Source organism: Rhinatrema bivittatum, chromosome 13, assembly GCF_901001135.1.
Source record: "Rhinatrema bivittatum chromosome 13, aRhiBiv1.1, whole genome shotgun sequence".
NCBI classification, from domain to species: Eukaryota; Metazoa; Chordata; class Amphibia; order Gymnophiona; family Rhinatrematidae; genus Rhinatrema; species Rhinatrema bivittatum.
This window is the reverse complement of record NC_042627.1, coordinates 54,278,348-54,298,954: the sequence shown is the minus strand read 5'-3', so window position 1 is coordinate 54,298,954 and position 20,607 is coordinate 54,278,348. Positions and strand designations below refer to the sequence as shown.

The 20,607-nt window shown below is 39.9% G+C and overlaps 1 protein-coding gene across 1 annotated transcript in view; it reads left to right on the top strand.

Moving 5' to 3' along the window:
* The first annotated feature begins 2,986 nt into the window (after positions 1-2,986).
* Positions 2,987-20,607, top strand: part of SCG3 (secretogranin III) — a 38,770-nt gene continuing 21,149 nt past the window's right edge. Inside the window, exons 1-8 of the mRNA XM_029575511.1 lie at positions 2,987-3,398; positions 4,094-4,146; positions 5,835-5,874; positions 5,965-6,180; positions 8,844-8,986; positions 10,007-10,168; positions 11,021-11,198; positions 17,013-17,129. Of these exons, the coding sequence (XP_029431371.1) occupies positions 3,311-3,398; positions 4,094-4,146; positions 5,835-5,874; positions 5,965-6,180; positions 8,844-8,986; positions 10,007-10,168; positions 11,021-11,198; positions 17,013-17,129 (997 nt within the window). The 5' untranslated portion in view covers positions 2,987-3,310. The remainder of the gene's footprint in view (positions 3,399-4,093; positions 4,147-5,834; positions 5,875-5,964; positions 6,181-8,843; positions 8,987-10,006; positions 10,169-11,020; positions 11,199-17,012; positions 17,130-20,607) is intronic.

The following is a 20,607-nucleotide window of genomic DNA, read 5'->3' as shown; positions in this document are numbered from 1 at the left end:
GTTGACTGGCAACCATTTTGAAAACCAGGATAGATGGGGCACAAGCAACTGGGGATTGCTGCTGTCCAGGGAAGACCAATGGATGGGGTAAAATGTGGTGTAGGAGGTCTATGGGAGGGAGGTGCATCTCAGGGAGCTGACTGATTTTTTAACTTTTCCTGGATCTATTATTTTTCTTTTCATTTTGCTTTTTTGTTTCTCTTTTTAATTTCATTTTTTAATTTCATCTCAAATAAATGAAACAAATTAAACACAAGGAAAAAAGAAAACATGAAATGAAAAATGTTCAGTGTGTTGATACCTAGTGCTTTAAATATATTATTGTAAAACAATTCTAATAAAACAGTTCAAATCAGAATAATAACAATTATACCAATTCATAAGATTATTGTACATCAAACTAACTTTATAATAATACTTTATTCATCAAAATCTTAATGTGTAATACAATATCATAGGAGAACAATTTTAGGAGAACTGTAGCAATAAAAAATCATTTTTATGAATGTACTTTAGAAATACTTTTTTATGGCCTGTCTCTTCTCTGCTCACACCTCACTTATACACGCTGCCTTTCCTCCATAATGCTTTTCCTGTTTCCTGTTGTATTCTTAACAAACCTATTTTTTAAACCTCAATGAAGCAGTTTAGGATGATTGTAATGATAATTCATGCATTTTCGGAAGTGTGATTTCCTTCTTCTTTTTCTTATGCCTGACTACACATGGTGTGCTTCAATTACCTTTATTTAAATAATATTATGTATATTTATGCTGTTGCTAGCCAAGAAACAGCTGAGCCATGAAGGTTCTGGGAAATCTCATTTAAAACAAATTCCTTGCCACCAATCTGCTTTTTATGTGCATTAATTAACTTTAAAAAATGCTCTATTCAACCTGAGAGAAATTACCTGCAGTCACATACAGCAGATAAAAGTAAAAAAAAGAAAAGAAAACCGAGAGAAAGAGCTAGAGCAAATGCTCTCTATTTGAATTTCTTTCTATTGTTTCTCAGTACAGTGTATATTTTACTGGCATTAGATATATATATAGTACCACTGGCATTAGCTATATATATATATATATATATAGTACCACTATTTCTTATTAATGATTAAAAAAGAAAAATGTTAAATCCAGTGAGATCATTTTGGAATAGTTCTCACATAAATTATCTAGCATATGATTTAAAATATACTAAAGTAGAATTGCTAGACATTAGATAGATTGAAGATAGTTGTCAAAGGTATGACCAAAATTACATCATGTTAATATTTGGAAGAGCTTCAAGCAGCATACCAGTAGTTTCCTCTTTCTGCAAACAATAGACTTGTCCTTCCCTCTTTTTTTTTTTTTTGGTCCCAGCAGTTTCTTACTGCTCCTTTCGGCTTCCGGCTCAATGGGAACCAAATTCTTTTGGGCTACTGAGCCATCATCAACTACCCAAAAGTGTTCCCCATTTTATAAGCACCATCCTCCTCCACTTCCCACATCTAAACCAACCACTGCAGCAACAATCCTTGGCTAGGGGCCACAAACAGGAATTACTTAAGTGTACCAAATATATACCATGTCTAGCCACTCACTGTCAACACTGTGCAATAGCTGAGATTCCCTCTTCCAACTATCCTGAAGAGCAGAAGCTATGCTCTGGAACCAAGCTTAGGTCTCTTGCACAGCAGTGTGCTGCATGGCTACAAAGCAAAGGACCAGCCCTATTAGTCTTTCACTGCTGTTTTACCTCAGTCAGATACAGAAAGTATAAATCATTGATGAGACATGGAGTATTGTACTCAGTTTGGAAGGCTCACCATGAGACATATATAGACAAGAGTAAAGCAATCCAGAAGATGGCTATCAAAATGATGTAGCATCTGCACCATAAATCTTATGAGATGAAATTTAAGAATCTAAACATTTATGTGATGAAGGAGAGAAGGAAAGAGTGGGGAGATAGAGCCATCCAAATACTTCAAAGGAATAAATAGTTTGCAAGAGGCAGTTTCTGGAGAAAATGAGGCTGGAAGAAAAGCATTTCTTCACAGAAAGCATGGTGGAGGCAGTGGTGGAGCGAAAACAGTAAGATAATTCAAGAAATGACCCAAGCACAGAGGATCCTTAGGGGTGGGAAACTGGCAGTAAAGCCATAGATCAAGCAGAGAAAAAGATAGATCTTGTAGTCTTTATTGCCTTTATATTCTAAGACAGGCCAAGAGGCAATCATTGTCAATAGAGTAGATGCAATCACTGGACCAGAGTAGACTTCCCAGCTTGCTCAAGGGGAAAGGAGCTGTTGGGCAGGTGTGGACATATTCTATTCTATAATTCCTTGTTATCCCAATCCCATATCTGACATATTTGAAACCTTATAAGAGGGAGATTTGGAGGAAGAAGAAAGTGATATCTTTATCTTCCATTCAAATGTAAGGAGAAAAAAGTGACAAACTGAACATTTTTACATGACAACTGAGGAGTCTTCCTCATAAAGGAAGAGTTCCCATGTTTGCAAATACAAAGTGTGGGACAGGAATGGACAATAAAGATAGGATGAAGTTAGAAGGAGAATTTCTTCCAGAATCAACTCAAGAGAAAATGGCAGCCAGGTCAAGAAAAAGTGAAAAAAAAACCCCACCCCAAAATAGTAGAATAAATAGAATCCTAATTTTAAACTAGCATTTCTAATTTTTTAAAACACATAAAATTATGCGTCCTTCAGGATAACAATGTCCTGCTTAGAAATAGTCCCCAACCGAGTCAGAGATGTAACACCACCATCATCCGCCCTTCTTCTGCATGGTCCACCCAAACTAAGCAAACAGAGAAGACAAAGGCAACCAGCCAATCAGAAGGGAACCTTCCGTACTCCGTGAGGCGCTTTTACTAGCTTGACCTATCAGGGACCAATTTACATTTCATGTCGGAAACAGCTCCAGTCGCTTTTCTCTTCCCGGTGACGTCAGCATGTGCCTTGAGCCCTCTCGTCTTTCCCGGAGCTGTCATCGGGGACTCGCGCGTCCCCGCTTGCTGGCGAAGAACAATAAATAAGGACAGGGCTCCGTGCGGCACCTGCTGCCCCCTCACTCGCCTCCAGCCTGCCCTCCAGCAATTGCTGCAGCTGCTTCCTGGAGTTCAGCACCACGGGCGCCGGACAGCTCCACATTTTCTCCAGGGAGCTCAAGCCAAAAGCCCTGCTCCTTTTCCACCGCTGGGCTGGGCGCGGGCAGCGAGCGAGTCCTTGGCTCCAGCGCAGAGCAGCAGGGTTCTCCCAGCCGAGTCGGTGCGCTGCAGAAGGGCAGGACCTCTCTCCGGGAATGGGTCCCCGGCTGCCCGTTCTCATCCAGGCGCTGGCGCTGGCGCTATGCCAAGTGCAAGCGTTTCCGAAACCTGACGGCAATACGGGTAAGTCCAGCACCTTGGATAAAGACTCTGCATAATAAGACACGGGCTTTCTCCAAAATCTATTCAAAGAGAGGCGAATTAAAGCTGTTAAAATCATATTTTACAAACGTAAAACTAAGGAGTGGACGAAGGGAGTAGAAAGGGACATTCGTTATTCAAAAACACCTGAAGAAAATTACAAGGGGGGGGGGGGGGAGGGGAGCGTCGAAATTGTTTCTCATCCCGGTCACTGCAACAACGAGGAGTTTGATTCATCATGGATTTCTGTTTGTTCACAACAGCCTTAGCGGTGACGCGATGGAGTTTTTCTAATGAGACTTTTTTTTTAGTCTTAGATACTGTACAAAACAGGAAAGCAGTAGGATTTCCAATGTACTGTAATACAATAACACAATTATTTCTGATCAAAAGTTTCTTATGCCTCTCCGCGGTGTTAAGTACCTTGGATTTAATCTCTTGAGTTGTCCAAGCCGATTATGCTACAGCTATTTTAGTCAAGCAATAGCTCATTTTTTAAAACGTTAACAAAATAAATGTTTAAAGATCTTTCCATATAAAGAACAGTCTCATAGTACTATTAAAAAAACATATTTTCTTGATAAAAGTTATTTTACAATTTCATTTATCAAAAGTTGTTTTCCCTATTTTTAAAAATATTTGCATAAAATTAATGTTCATATGCATATTTATTCTAGATAAAGCTATACACAACAGAGAATTAAGTGTAGAAAGACCTTTGGAGGAACAGGTAAGTGAAATAAAATGATATATGTTGTAGACAGTAAAAACAGTTTTAAGAATATTCATTTTCAGAAACCAAGCATTCCTATTTTCAGGTATTAAATTAGGACGCTAGTTCATTTTAATATAGATTAGAATAATAGGTATGAACATTGAGCAAGATATTCTTGGTGTCATTTTGCATTGGAAGTAGTAGTAAGTGGCTAGTGCACCGACTTACAATTGCTGAGATGTTCTAAGACAGTGTTTCCTAAACCTCTCCTGGAAGCACACCTAATCAGTTGGGTTTTCAGGATAGCCACAATGAATATGCATGAGATAGATTTGCATACATTGCAGATCCAGTGTATGCAAATCTTTCTCATGCATATCCCTATGAAACACTGTTCTAAGACAAGAATTCAAAACTCCCCTCTGCCACTGACTCTCTGTGAGACCTTCAGAAAGTCACTATATCTCATTTACCTTTGCAGATCCAGTGAAAAATAAAATATGTCTCATAATATGGCTTTCATGATCAACAATTGTTTTTAATCAGCAATACTTTATAGACAATGGATGACAGGAATAGCCAACTCTGGTTCTTGAAAGCCATAAACAGGTAAAATTTTCAGAATATCCACAATGAATATGCATGAGATAGATTTGCATGCCCTGCCTCCATTGTATACAAATCTATCTCATGTATATTTTTTGTGCATATGCTGAAAACCAAGCTTGTGTGGCTCTTGAAGACCAGAGATGGCTACCCCTGTCATATTATTCATTGTCTATAAAACATTGCTGATCAAAACAATTGACCATGAAAGCCATATTACAAGAAATATTTGCATACATAGAAGGTAGTGCAGGCAAATAAATCTCATACATATTCATTAGCGATATTCTGAAAATCTGACTGGCTGGGGAAGAGGGGGCCCAAGGACTGGTTTGAGTACCCTTGGCATAGATTTCAATTCAGCAAAATTTCTGATCATGATTGATAATTAGATTCCTGGAGGTATTTTCTCTTATGCTGCCATACAAATGTTTTGGTAGGCTGGAGGCATATTCAGTTCTGTTCCATGTGGATTTCCCATGTATTATTTTGGCATACTTCTGAATTTCACTCAATAGAGCAGGGTGGGCAATTCTGGTCCTCAAGAGCCACCAGCAGTCAGCATTTCAGAATATCCTTAATTAATATGCATGAGATAGATTTGAATGCCCACTGCCTTAACTGTATGCAAATATATCTCATGTGTATTTATTAGGGTTACCCTGAAAACTCAAGCAGTTGGTGGTCCTCAAGGATCAGAAATGTGCACCCCTACAATAGAGGGTAAATTGGTAGTCATACAAGAATTGTTCCAATAGTTACAGTACTACACAACCTATAATTAAATATTACAAATCTACTAATGAAAGTTACAGTGATCAATATAATGCTCAGTATAGAGCAATTAATATACGTACATTATATATGAGATGTGAGCAAGTTTACTATATGCACCTGTACATGTACATTATTATAATGCTTACAGACAGCAAACAAGGATCAAACATATCTTTTTTGTAAAGTCTAATTTTTTAGACAGCATAAGTATTATAATAAAATATCTTATGTACAATGAAATTTATTATAATATTTGCTTTTTTTAACATGCATTATAAAATGTGATAATTTTTTGTTTTCTATTCTGTTTCACAAATAAGATTGCTGAGGCAGACACAGTGAGAAAAACAGACACTGCAGGTAAAACCATTTTTACAGAACACAAATTTTGCTATCTGGAATATGATTCATTCATAAAATAAGTATTTTTCTTCTATTACTATCTTCCAGAAGGCAAGACTGATTTAAGTAATGATTCATTTGCTGATGACTTAAACCTACTGATGTTAGCAGTAGATAAAGAGAGAAATGGAGTGAAAGATGAATCAATAAGAAGCTCTCTCAACCATCAACAAAATTCTTTTGACAATGGAGACTCAACAAAGAGCCACAAACCAGTGGATGACTATGACTCTACAAAAAGTGGAGTGCATTATAAATTTGCAGGTATTTTTCCTCATATTTCTACTAGTTTAAAAATCCAGGCACATTCTTCAATTCAAAGGCTGTATTCCATGTGAGACAGTTCCTAGTTAACTGACAGGTTTATAAATGGAAGGACCTGTGGCCTATTATCCATTTGATTGAAAACTCCAGCACACACTGGCAAGTCACATAAAGAAATGCTGGCATTGGAAATGTGTATAGCCCACTACACTGAATGCCAAAAATGGATAGGGTAGCCAGTATGATTATTACAAACTTCAAATACAATATTCAAATTACAGATGTTTCAGTAGCCCTATTTTAAAATGCACTGACCATTTGATGGCATCAAAACAATTTTAAAGAGCTAAAATTGTCTATTTATCTTTGTAAACAATAGTTAATGCTTCATGTACATTAATTGCCAGCTGGCAAATTGTCTCTTTATTTTATTATTATTATTATTGTTCCCATGACAAATATTTATTTTTTATCATTAGGATGGAAAATATCAGGGGTTTTTACTTACTGAGTTCATGAATGATAACTCCATAGTGCTTCTTTGTATTCCTTTCTTGAATCTGTTGTTTTGTCTTTTTAAGCATTTTTTAATGCTGTATCTGGGACCATATTTTCAAGATGTTTTCTGTCATACTGTGTAAAGCACAAAACCTGTTAGGACTAGAACCATTGCTGTATAGAGTTGTGTGAGATCAGAAATGATGGGCACTGCAGAGCTAAATTAGCTGAGCAGATGGACAGACTACATAGGCTGTACACTCTTTTTCTGCCTTTACATTTCTATGTTTCTACGGATAAAATGATGTAGAAAAAACAGAGTGTGAAGCATGGATAAAATGTCGGAGGCACCAGAATGTCCCTATATAGTATAAAGTAGACATGTAATTTTAAAAGCCATTTCTGTAGGTAAAATAATGCTTTATCTGAAAATTGCAAGTGTAGGGCCTATATGCAGTAAGTTTACCTGCAGTGAGCTGAGGAATTCCGTAGGGTGGGATTCAAGAAGAATTTGCATTTACACACATGGAGGTGAATTTTAAAAATCCTACACGCACCAAAGCTGGGAGATACATGAGTATCTTGGGTCGCCGCATGCCACTTGGATTTTAGGAAACGCTAGTACACACTTATCTCCCGGTTTGCGCACAAATCAAAAAAAGGGGCAGGGAGTGGGCATAGTTTGGGTGGAGCATGGGCAGGGCATGGGCATTCCGGGAAGTTACCTTGAAATGTGCATTGTAGATATTTACGTGCACAAACACGCACCAGTGACCCCTACCGTGTAACTTTACTTCTGCTATAGATGGCGTGTAAGCATTAAAATAAAAAACAACTAGGCGAGTCTGCGGGGTTTTAAAGGTCAGGGTTAGTAGGGTAAAAGGGAGGCTAAATAACAGGGGGGGGGGGGTTAGGAAATCCGATCCATTAACTGGGTGAACTGGGAGTAAACTGGGTAAAAGAGTTATTGCATCGGTGCGCATTTTTAAAAATTTTCTTCTACTTATGTGATAGAGCCAGCATTTGTGCACACATTCGTGCATCTATATAAAATTATGTGCACATGTACGCGCATACAGCCGATTTTATGTCGTGTGCACATATACGCCCATATGTTATAAAATGACCGTGCCCATTCGTGCGGGCCGGCATACATGCATTCATGTACGCCCGTGCAACTGTTTAAAAGTTACAGTCATACTTTTGAATTTTTTAAAGAATGGAGGAAGTTTGCTTTTCCCTGAAAAAACTAACTGCACAAATTAGCAAGTGTAAATATGTGTGAATAGCTTTCTTAGGATAATTTTCAGAGTGAACAAAGTTAGGCCTGGATTCACTATTCTCGCAGAGAATAGTGAATCGCGTAGTACCGGGGGGCGAAGCGGGGGGGCGGGCCTGCGAAAGCCGGCAGCCATCGCACCACTGCTGTGCGCTGGCTGCCGGCTTTTGCACCGAATAACTGCACCATAAAAGGTCCCTTTTCACGTGCGAAAGCTATTGAAAATGACCCCCTAAGTTTGCTTTGAAAATTGGTGTAAATTCAGGGGTAATTGACTTTGCAGCATAGGGGACAGTTTAAAAAAATATCCTCTTAGTGGTTATTCCAGGAATAGGAAGCAATGGCTCCCAAATGCAGGATATCAGTCACAGTATTAGGTTAACCAAGAAATATGTAAATTCATCCTCATTCTGTAAAAAAACATAAAATAAATGAATTCTTGTTATGCATATAATTAAGATCATCACTTGGCCAAACATTTCTGGGGCAAACAAGTTTGACAAGCCTGAGGAAAAGGATGATCAGAGGGAAGAGAGTACAAAGGAGGAAAAAGGGTACAAATGGGGAGATAAAATAGACATAGCATGGAGAGGGGAACACCACAAGAAGGTGTGGAAGATTAAGTTACAGAGATTACATAAGAGTTAATTAGTGAAAAATAAAGAGAAAATTTTGTAAAGAAAAAATAAAACAGGTTGAAAAGATGTTTTGTCATTTTCTGACATTTTAAAAATGATGAATAATTTGCATTCAAGGTTACACAAAATTCCTATTGTGTAGAAGTAAGCAGTGTATAAAAACTGTGGGAAATATTCCATCTTGGTATATATGATAGAGAAAAATCAAAAGTGCCACACAGTGTTTAGTAAATCTGTAATTCTTGCAGATGATCTTGATGGTCTTCACCAATTAGATGGCACTCCATTAACAGCTGACGATATTGTCCAGAAGATTGCCTCTAGAATTTATGAAGAAAATGACAGAGGAGTATTTGACAAGATTGTTTCAAAGCTTCTAAATCTTGGTCTAGTAAGTTGTTGTCAACAATTACATTATTTTTTTTTTTGAGAGGGTTTCTTTTTCCTCCTTTCCAATTCCTTCATCGTCAATAACCCATCCCCATAATACATTCCTGGGCAGCTCTAAGTTTGGGTGGAGCATAGGGAACATCACTCCCAGAGTGGCCCGGGGTGGCAAGGCGAGGCTTGAGCAAGGCTTGGGCAGTCTGGAAAAGCTGGAGCGAGGCCTGGACAGCCTGGTACAGCTAAAGCAAGGCTTGGTCATGTTGGTAAGGTTGGTGCAAGGCTTGGACTGGACCAAAGTGCACGTAAGGCAGGAACTGAGACAGGAACAGGGTACAGGTAAGACTAAACACGACAGGACAAGAAAAAGACAAGACAGAACATAGAACCAACAGGGCCGAAGGCAGCAATATAGGAAGGCCCCGAGGGGCAAGAAAAGGAGAGGCCTGGAAGGCCCAAAGGGCACAGCAAGGTAAAAGTGATTAGGGCAAAAAGCAACAAGATCTGAAAAATATTTGAAGGGAGCTGCTGAATATTGACAGTGTGTTTTAAGCAAGCATATCTAATTGTTATCAGATTATCTGACATAGGCAATAATGATCAATTGCTAGCATTTTCTAACAAAAATTACAACAGCTGGATGTGGACAGACTGGTTAATTGGATATAAAACTTCCACCTTTACTTCAGTTGTTTAAATCCAGACCTAATTGTCACTAAAGGTCATTAGTATGTGATAGTCATTGGATTTTAGTCCAATTCTCAATGCCTGATTATCGATGCCACCAAACTTTCATTGTAGTGAGTATTATTGGTCAGTCCAAGTGTAATTATCAACAAGATGGAAGCTGATGGTATGCAATAGTATGCACATTGTAAAATTAACTATGTTCTTACTTTAGATGTGATTGCTTCATAATAATATTGTGGCACATCGGTGGGGTAGTATGAGGCAGATCTGCTACATAAATTATCTCATTGCTTTTGATCAGCACATTATATTTAGTGAGTAATTTGCATATTTACAGATCACAGAAGGCCAAGCATCTATATTAGAAGATGAAGTGGCAGAGGCTTTACAGCAGCTAATTACTAATGAAGCTAAATATCGTGATGAAGAATCTGAAATTGCTGATTATCGACCAGCTAGAACAGAGAGTGACACAGAAGAAGAAAAAAAGGAGAAAATGGTACTTCTCTTCTCAAGGAATCACTTCTGCAGGCCAGAACAGGGCATGCAAGCCACTTGCTCTTTGTCTTTGGGAATAATTGCATCAGTCTGAAGGCTTATAAATTCTGGAATGAAAAGTTATCTCTATTAAGGGCCTTCTGCACTAAGCACTGAATGAGAGAGAACCCTTAGTACACTTTAATAAGATTCTTTGCCAGAAATGAAATGCTAAAATCTTTCTGAGGCCAATGTACCAAAATTTCCAAACTTTAATAAATAGTGTGTATTAGTTTTCTACCTGGGTTGCTATGCAAATGAAAAACAGCATGCATGGCTTTTCCATGAAGTTTTTGTGAAATTGCATTTGCGAAGTTATTTTCGTATGTAGCTTTACTATGCAATCATAGTTAATGAGATACTTTACATAATTTTACATCACAGTGACTCATTAACTGTGAATTATCATAAAAGTTTGAAAGAGTAAATTATGTGCAAAATTTACAAACAGCTAAATTTTGCAGGCTACCAGGGCAAACAGCACACACTATCGTTGTTTCCCTTCTTAGCATGCAAGCGGTCTTTGCAAAATTCTTCTCCTTTTAGTACATTGGTCTCTTTGTAGGATCATAAATCTTGAGTGCAGTATATATAAATATTAATAGAGAGACAGAGAATAGATATAGGCAAAAATATTCATTAATGCTTTACAAAAATCATTCTAAAGAACAGACCTATTTCTGTCTATGGAAAACTAAATTCCAGTGCCAAGAAATGCTGTGATACATTGAAAGAAGTGTATTACGTAAATTGCACTATAAATTTGCACATAAATGAATCTGAATTAACATATTTTACATTGCTTTCTATGCAGAGTTCAAATAATGATGATCAGGATGATTTAATTACTGTAGACATTGATAATATTGGGGATAAAGCTTGGAGTTCATCAAATGACTTGGAAAGAAGAAATGAATGGTCATCTGTAGGGGACTTTGAAGACCTGCAATACTTTCCAAATTTTTACAGACTCCTGAAAAATCTAAAGTCAGGTAACTTATGCAATTTCTGAAGTGAATGTTTTATAAATCTGTTACTATTTCAATTTCTAAACCAGTGATAAATAGCGCAGCCCTATGGCTGGGCAGCAAAACTGTGTCCTACCATGGAAAAGGTCTGGGTGAGGTGCCTGAGATGTTAGAGCACATTGGAACAGAGATGTGCCGGGGTGGGGAGAACTCTATGCAGGGAATATCCTTCTACACTCACAAGTAGTTTTGAAAGTTTTCGTCATGTGGTAGTCTTCTCCTCCAGGCCTTTGCCTGTCAGGGGATCAATCCTTCTGGAGAGGTTGCAGTAGAAAAGAAGAAAAAACAGGAATTGCCATTCCACTGCTAACCTTGTTCCTGTCAGTTATTTTACTAAGTTGTAGGGGTGTGTATGGAAACAAATCTTTGTGCCATTATGTTGTTTTGTATTTATGTCATGTTTATCTTCTTTGTTTGTTCATTTTAGCCCTAATTTTAAAAGCCTGGTATGTGTTAAAACCGGGTCTTGTGCACATGGCCGGGCCTTGAAAGTGCCGAGCCCATTTTAGAAAGGGCCTGGTCATGCACATAACCCCTGGTACACGCTGAAGAGCCTGGCTAATTGAAAGGGGAGGGTCAAGGGGCGTGGTCTGGGCAGGGAGGGGACCAGCTGGGATAGCAGCCATTAGGCCCTGTCCCGGGGAAGCTCGAGCCGGCAGCTGGCCAGCGCACATAACTTACTTGTGCCCCAAAGGAGCAGGTAAGTTAAAAAAGCAAAGAGAAAATACACAAATTAGGGTTAGTTTAGGGGTCAGGGAGGAGAAGGGGAAAAGGGAGGAAGGGTAAACAGGGGTAAAGGAAAGTTCCCTCCCAGTCCACACCTTAATTGGAGTGGACTGGGAGGGAACTGGGCAAAGGCCTGATCGCGCCGCTGTGCGTAACTTAAAAATCATCCCCACCGCGCGTGGAACAGGCCTCCTGCTCACACATGCACATGCGGATATTAAAATCTGACGTGCATGTGCGCACAGGACCCATATTTTTTAACATGTGCGCGCTGACACACGCATGTTATAAAATAGCCGCATCCATGTGTGCGCGCCGGTAACCGCACTCACATGGACGCACATGCAGAGTTTTAAAAATCTAGCCCTTTGCTTTTGGTGCATGCTATTATTTAATAATACATCTACTTTGTGACTTTTGGGGTAGATTTTATAAACTTATGCGCGCGCGTACTTTTCTTCGCGCAGCAGGCGCAAACAAAAGTACGCTGGATTTTATAAGATACGCGTTATAAAATCCTGGATCGGCGCGCGCAAGGCTGCCGATTTTGGGCAACCTGCATGCCCTGAGCCGCGCAGCCTGCCTCCGTTCCCTCCGAGGCCGCTCCGAAATCGGAGCGGCCTCGGAGGGAACTTTCTTTCACCCTCCCCTCACCTTCCCCTCCCTTCCCCTACCTAACCCACCCCCCCCGGCCCTATCTAAACCCCCCCCTTACCTTTGTCCCTCGATTTACGCCTGCTAGAAACAGACGTAAATCTACGCGCGCCAGTGGACTGCTGGCGCGCCGTCATCCAACCCGGGGGCTGGTCCGGAGGCCTCGACCACGCCCCCGGTCCGGCACCATGCCCCCGAAATGCCGCATCCCGCCCCCAAAAAGCCGCATCATTCGGCCCCGCCCCGACACGCCCCCGACACGCCCCCTTAAAAAAAACCCAGGGACTTACGCGCGTCCCGGGGCTCTGCATGCGCCAGCGGCCTATGCAAAATAGGCGCACCGGCGCAAGAGGGCCCTGCTCGCGTAAATCCGGGCGGATTTACGAGAGCAGGGCATTTAAAATCCGCCCGCAGATGCGAACAAAAGTACGCCGGATTTTATAAGATATGCGCGTAGCCGTGCGAATCTTATAAAATCCGGGGTCGGCACGCGCAAGGGGGTGCACATTTGTGCACCTTGCGTGTGCTGAGCCCTACGCGCACTGCCCGTTCCCTCCAAGGCCTCTCCAAAATCGGAGCGGCCTCGGAGGGAACTTTCTCTCCACCCCCCCCCCCCCCCCGCACCTTCCCCTCCCTTCCCCTACGTAACCCATCCCCCCGGCCGTATCTAAACCCCCCCTACTGTTGTCGGCAGAGTCATGCCTGCCCGAAGCAGTGGTAACTCTGCGTGCGCCAGCAGGCTGCTGGCACGCCATCACCCGACCCGGGGGCTGGTCCAGAGGCTTCGACCACGCCCCCGGGCCGGCATCACGCCCCGACACACCTCCCACCCAAAATTCACGCCGTCCACCCGGCACGCCCCCGACACGCCCCCCTTGCGAAGCCCCAGGGCTTACGTGCGTCCCGGGGCTTGCGCGCGCTGCCGAGCCTATGCAAAATAGGCTCGGCGCGCGCAGGGGGCTTTTAAAAAGGTTACGCCCATAACTTATGCGCGTAACCCTTTTAAAATCCGGCCCTATATGAATAGAATGCACTAAAGTGGTTTAATACATTCTAAAATGATATCATGATAAGAAACAAAATTTCATTAATATTTTGTGTCATGGCAGTTGGGAAATGACACAAAAGGAAAAAAGAAATAGTGTTTACATTTCATTTTAAAGCAACAGGGCAACCATACTAATTTATTGCTATTGTAACACAGAACTGGCAAACAGGTCCTTTTTTATTCTCCCAATGCTAATCCTATCAAGTCAACCATGATACAGAAGAAACTCAAAAATACAATAATAAAGAGTCCCTCGTTTATTCCTCCTTCCTCATTCACATTTGCAGTGCACACTGGGATCTTCAGCTGCTGCAAAAGAAATCCTTAAATACTTACAATATCATTATTATTATTAATATTATTACCACGATTTGTATAGCACATACCAGAAGGACATAGTGCTATAGAGAGACACATAAAAATGGATTTTACAAGCCCAGCACATGCCGAAATTAGTGGATGCGCAAATACTTTGGGCTGGCGTGTGCCGAGTGGATTTTAAAAGCCGCCCTGATATGTGCGTATATGCCGCTTCACGCACATTTTTTCCCAAAAAAGTGGCATGGTCTGGGCGGGGCACGGGCATTCCTGGATTTCACATTGAAATTAGCGTGTAAATATTTACATGCACAAGCATGCACCAGTCTCCCCTGCCACATAAATTTACTACTGCTATGGATGGTGTGTAATTCATAAAACAAAAAAATATAAACAGATCAGTGAAGTTTTAAGGGTCAGGGCTAACCAGGGGAAAGGAGGGCTATTTATCTGGGGGGGGGGGGGGGTAGGAAGTCTTATCCCTTAACTGGGTGAACTGGGAATGAACTGGGAAAGCGGGCAATGATGTCAGCGCACATCTATTAGAATCCTCCCACTTACATGGTAGAAACAGCATTTGCAAGCATTGGTGTGTGCCTACTTAAAATTGAACACACATATGAACACGGTCAGCCTATTTTATAACACACACGCATATACGCATATTTGAAAACTATATATGTACAATGGCTTTTCCAAATAATATTTATATTGTAGGTATGCCACTAGTGCACATACTGTATGCCACCAATTTACAATGTGTGATTTTAGCTGCATTAACAACCAAATAGTCAAATACAATGCAGGCACATGGGCTTTAAAGTGCAGAAGCACTTTTGCTGTTGATAAATTCTACTTGAGAATTTATGTGCTAATGCCCTATGCTCCACCTGAACGAGTTACAGCTAAGATGCTGCTCTCTGTCTTCCCTACATCCTTCCCTGCAGCCCCTGGAGTTTCATTTCAGGCAAGATAGCACATTTCAGGAATTCTGTGTTTGTGTAAGACTTACATATGTAAACACTACTCAGGTTAGATGTACTGGATTATAAAAACAAAACAAAACAAGGTATCGCTACAATGAGTACATTATAGTGATCAGCTGACAAAATGTCTTCTTTTGGGTACAGTTTATCACAGTGCATTCTGCTTTGCTAAGCTGCAGACTTTGCAAGAAAACAATCAAAAACATATGTATTTGCTAAAATTGGGTTGAACTTTAACTTGTACTCTTGACATTTGTATTGGATTTCATATAACTGTTTATTCAGGTACTGAAATATCTTCTTACCATATTAATTCCTACTGCACTTCATAGGAAGACAGACAGCTCAGAGCGCTGAGCAAAAAACACCTTTTGAAAGAACCTCACACTGTAATAGGTCATGTAAAATGCTGGGTTCATTTTGGGATTTATTAACAAGAAATAGAAGTATTGAAGTCAGTCTTCAGCTGCAGGTAGTCTGAGTAAATTATCTGGATACATTTATCCGGATAGCATAAAATTGATATTCAGTAGCTCAGCTGTGCCACTGAATATAGCTGGTTAAATCAAAGTTATCCAGATAAGTTTGTCCAGATAACTTTAGGACTGCCTCACAGCATGACCAGAATTTCCTAGATAACTTACCCAGATAACTCTGAATATGGGATAAGTTATCCAGATAAGTTTGGCCTGCCCTGAAACACCTCTGATTTTATCCAGGTAACTTTTATCCAGCTAAAAGCTTATCTGGATAAATCAGATCTGGTCAGAATGACAGAATTTTGAAATACCACAGTTTGTCTGGCTAACTCCTTAACTTAGCCGGACAAACCATCTCTCAATATTGACCTCATTATTTTTAGATCTAGGTTTCTCTTTTAGAATATTTAAGTTTGACAAAACATTATATACTTCTTATGCTTCTGATTTTAGGAAATATATTTACTAACTGAAAAATTGTATGTGGGAAAGGAGTAGTAGTGTTATTAAGGGCAACTGACTGGCATGAAAAATTGGTCTTTACAAGGTTAGTGTTGGCCAGTGCCATTAAATCTGCATTGTATTTGACTGTATAAATGGGAAGAGGGAGAGAGAAAGGACAAAAGCAACAGAAAATATAAGCTTTGTATACAATTAAAGAAAGATCGTTCCTGTAGGGAAAACAAAGAAAGGAATTGGCCATGTTATGCTGCTTTGCCTGCAAGAGTTGATGCTGTTCAGTGTCCTGTCACATCCTTTATATCATTGTTTAGGATTCGGTTGGTTTAGGATATGAATTCTAGATTTGTTACTCACCTTTCTAAATTCAAGCTGAGTTACAAATCCAGGTACAGTTGTAGGTCCCTGACCAAGAGAACTTATTATCTATGTTTGCAGCGGATGCAATAGAGAGTGATGTGACTTGCTTATAAGAAGTGTCAGGTGGAGAAAGGGAGTTTGAACTCTGGCTTCCCTGGTTCTCAGCCTGATGTTCTAATCAACAATAGGGATGTGCATTTGGATGATCCGAACAGTAAAAATATGACAAATGAGTCTAGTTTTGGTTCAGATCGTTACCACCAAGCCAAAATTCGATTCATTCTGAAAATTATTCTGATCATTTGTTTTAGCAACTAGCAAACAATGGGCCTGATTTACTAAGGCTTTTCTCCTGGCCTGTTTCTATGGGAAAAATGCTAATACAAGTTTATAAAAGGGAGTAGAGGAATGGCCTAGTGGTTAGGGATGGGCAACTATTTTTTTGTTTGGTTAGGGTTTTTTCATTTTTGGTGCATTTTCTGGGTGAATTTTTTTTTTCTTCAGATTTTTCAGATTATTCCTTTCAGCAAATATATAGCCTCATTTACTAAGCATTTTCCGGTTGTTTGCTTTTTTCTGACAAAGCCTATCTCATTTTTCATACAAAACCATTTTATAAAACATGCAATCTCACTCCATCCAAAATAAGTATCTCTTCAAAATGGGAATTCACCCAGCATTTAAAAGGAAAAAGCAATGATAAAGTAAAAAAAGTGTTTTATAAACATTCACATGTTCTTTGACACAGAGAAAGATGAAAAAGAAAAAGAAACGCTGATAACAATAATGAAAACCTTGATTGATTTTGTGAAGACGATGGTTAAATATGGAACAATTACACCAGAAGAAGGTGTTTCTTATTTGGGTAAGAATACATATTTTACTACGCTGAATAATGGCTAGTTGGTTTTCTTTATAAGCCAGGCTTGCATTTTTTAAAACTTGTGTATGATTATATAAAGTGAACAGGGAATAATAATAATCTGTTATTGTCTGCTAAATTAGTCTTCTGAAATATTAAATAATTGGTCCAAGCATGACTGCATATTGGCCAATCATTTTTCTTTTCAAATATGCAGGTAACTTACCCGGTTCACTCTTACATTTAACCATTTCCACATAAGTACAGATATTCATAGCCCAACAAACTACATCTGTACTTTCTGCTATCTGGTAGAAACTGAACCTAGATTCTGGTTTAAGCATTAGCTCTTGACATGTTTACATGCTAGAAAAGTCAGGAATTAAATAATAAACCTTTGCCTGATTCAAATGATCTGATACAAAATTCTGTGTTGGTAACATGGCACATGCTGAAAGTTTGACAAGTTCAGTACTAACATAGTAATCTAACCAACAACCAGGATGTTCCCCATAGTATACCATGGATGTCAGTAGCACTGTAAAATTATTTCCATTTTTCAAACTAGAATCAAGATTTAAGAATAAGTAAAGTGAAGTGAAGAGTATTTGAACTTTAATATCACTGACTAGGGGAAGAGATGAAATCTGAGCATATTCCCATGCTTAATGTCAAATTGCTGCAATTTAGTATTATGAAGTGGTGCAGAGGTCCTTGCTTTTCTTTAAATATTCACTTTATAAGTATGAAGAAAACAAGCACCACACAGTAAAGTCATGGGGTTCAGGAGAAAAGTTTACATCAAGATATTTTGTGGAAGAACAGGCTTAGTACTTAGTCTACTGCCTTAACAGACTTTGTTCAATCAAAATCTATTTCATAGCTTTCCAACTGTTAGTGTAATCTTTTTTTAGATTCATTGATGAGAAGTTACTCTAAATCTGATCTTTAGACACAGAAGCATTCAAGAATAGATAAAATGAGAACACCATCTAAATATAGTGGCAAGAAATATGCACCCTCACTGTATTAGACTTGGTTAATTTTCAAAATCAATTCCTTATAACTTGAAAGCTAAGCAAATGCATTTCCAAATGGCAGAACATTTCCACTTCTGTTCCTGGCAAGCTGCCTGGTACAGGGATGGCAAATCAGGCTGTTTAGAGTGGTCTGCATTTTGCAGCATTTTCCATTCCAGCTAGATGTCTGCTGTGACAAAGCAGCAGAACATAGAATTTAACAGTAGAAAAAGACTGTATAAACCATCTAATTTGCCTAATTTCCTTTCCTGTTGCAATACAGCAGACTGTACTTGATCCCCAGTTTTACCTTCACTTCCTCCCTACTAAGGACACCCTGTGCTTATCTTAGGCTTTCTTGAATTCTGTTACTGTTTTTGTCTACCACCTCCCCCTGGGAGTCTGTTCCATGCTTCCACCACCATGAAGAAATATTTCCTAATATTACTCTTGAGTCTACCTCATTTGAGTTTCATATCATGATCTCTTGTTTTAAATCTCCCCTTTTACTGCTATCTTCTTCAAGCTGAATAGCCCTAAACTCTTTAGTCTTTTCTCATAGGGGAGCCATTCTATCCCCTTCTCCAGAGCAACTGTATCTTTTTTGAGATGCGGCAGCCAGAATTGCACACAGCATTCAAGATGCGGTCTCACTATGGAGCGATACAGAGGCATTATGACATTTTCCATTTTATTCACCATTCCCTTCCTAATAATTCCTAACATTCTGTTTGCTATTTTGGATGCCACAGCATACTAAGCCAACAATTTCAATGTATTATCCATTATGATACCTATTGTCCACTATGAAACACACATGCACTCTTCCCTACTCCCATTGTGTCCTGCTTCCTTCAATTTCTGCATGATTTTACCCTTTCTTGCATTGAATTTTAGTTGTCCAGCACTTGATGACCCTTCAAACTTTCATAAATCACTTCTGATTTTATTCTGCCCCATCAGGAGTGTGCACTCTGTCACAGATCTTAATATCATCTACAAAAAGACAAACCTTTCCTATGAGTAGTGCTCTTCTCTAGACTCAGTAGTAATGCACTATTATTCCCTTCTGTCCTATATATGTAAACCAGTAAAATCAATATGAAAGGCAATGACACTGAACAGTGACTTCCAATTCAGTGTATACTTCAATATTGCATAGGATACCTCATTACAAGTACTGTTGCCATGTCTGAAAGAGTCCTTAAAGTTACTGTTAAAAACAAGCCATCCATACATGACCATGCGTAACTTCTCAGTCTACTAGTTAGAATATTTGTGTTGTACAGTATTACTGCACATAAGAAACAAAATGGGACACATTGCTATGAAACACTCAATCCCCCAAATAAACGCCTTTTTTGTTACCGAATACTAATGGCACCACCTATGTAATGTACAACCCATATTTTTTGATATAGGTGCCCTATTGTAAACCGTTATGATGGTGAATAATTTAATGACGGTATATAAAAACTCTTAAATAAATAAATAAATAAATAAAGATGTGTTCTTCCTATAGCGGATGTCATTAGATGGCATGATAGTCATTTTCTAATGATGCATAAACTTGTATAAATTTAGCAAGCTAGGTGTTAAATGAGAGGATGATGACTATGGAAAGAACACATCTTGAAATTCCCGTTCTCTTTTCACTGTGCAGTAACAGGACACATGAAAATATTTTTAGCCAGAAACTAAATAGATATGAGCTGGAAGTCACAAAGCAGACCCACAATCTGAAAGCTATTATTTAATAGACTGATTATCACCACAGGGAATGTTGAGATGCATATCAAAGCTGAGTCAGATCCAATTATTTATCCATTTGAACAAAAAATGAGGCACATATACTTATTCCAAAGCAGATAACATAAAATATCATACTTTATAGCAAATATAGATAGACACACTCTTTCTGGCATCTCCTAGGAAAAGGGCTGTGTAGTCAGAGTTTAATTTTAATAGCCAGGTTGATGGTGGATTAGTCCTGCGGTGTTAGCTGATCCACCAGATGCAGATATGCTCTGAAAGAACAGCCACAAAGTGTATGAAATGCTATTCATTAAGGGGCGGATTTTCAGAGCCCTGCTCGCGTAAATCCGCCCAAAACCGGGCGGATTTATGCGAGCAGGGCCCTGCGCGCCGGTAGGCCTATTTTACATAGGCCTACCGGCGCGCGCAGAGCCCCGGGACTCGCGTAAGTCCCGGGGTTTTCGGAGGGGGCGTGTCGGGGGGCGTGTTGGGGGGCGTGTCGGGGGCGGGCCCGAACCGCGCGGCGTTTTCGGGGCGTGTCGGGAGCGTTCCGGGGGCGGGCCCGGGGGCGTGGCTACGGCCCGGTGCGGCCCGGGGGCGTGGCCGCGCCCTCCGGACCCGCCCCCAGGTCGCGTCCCGGCCCGCAGGAGGCCCGCTGATGCGCGGAGATTTACGCCTCCCTCTGGGAGGCGTAAATCCCCTGACAA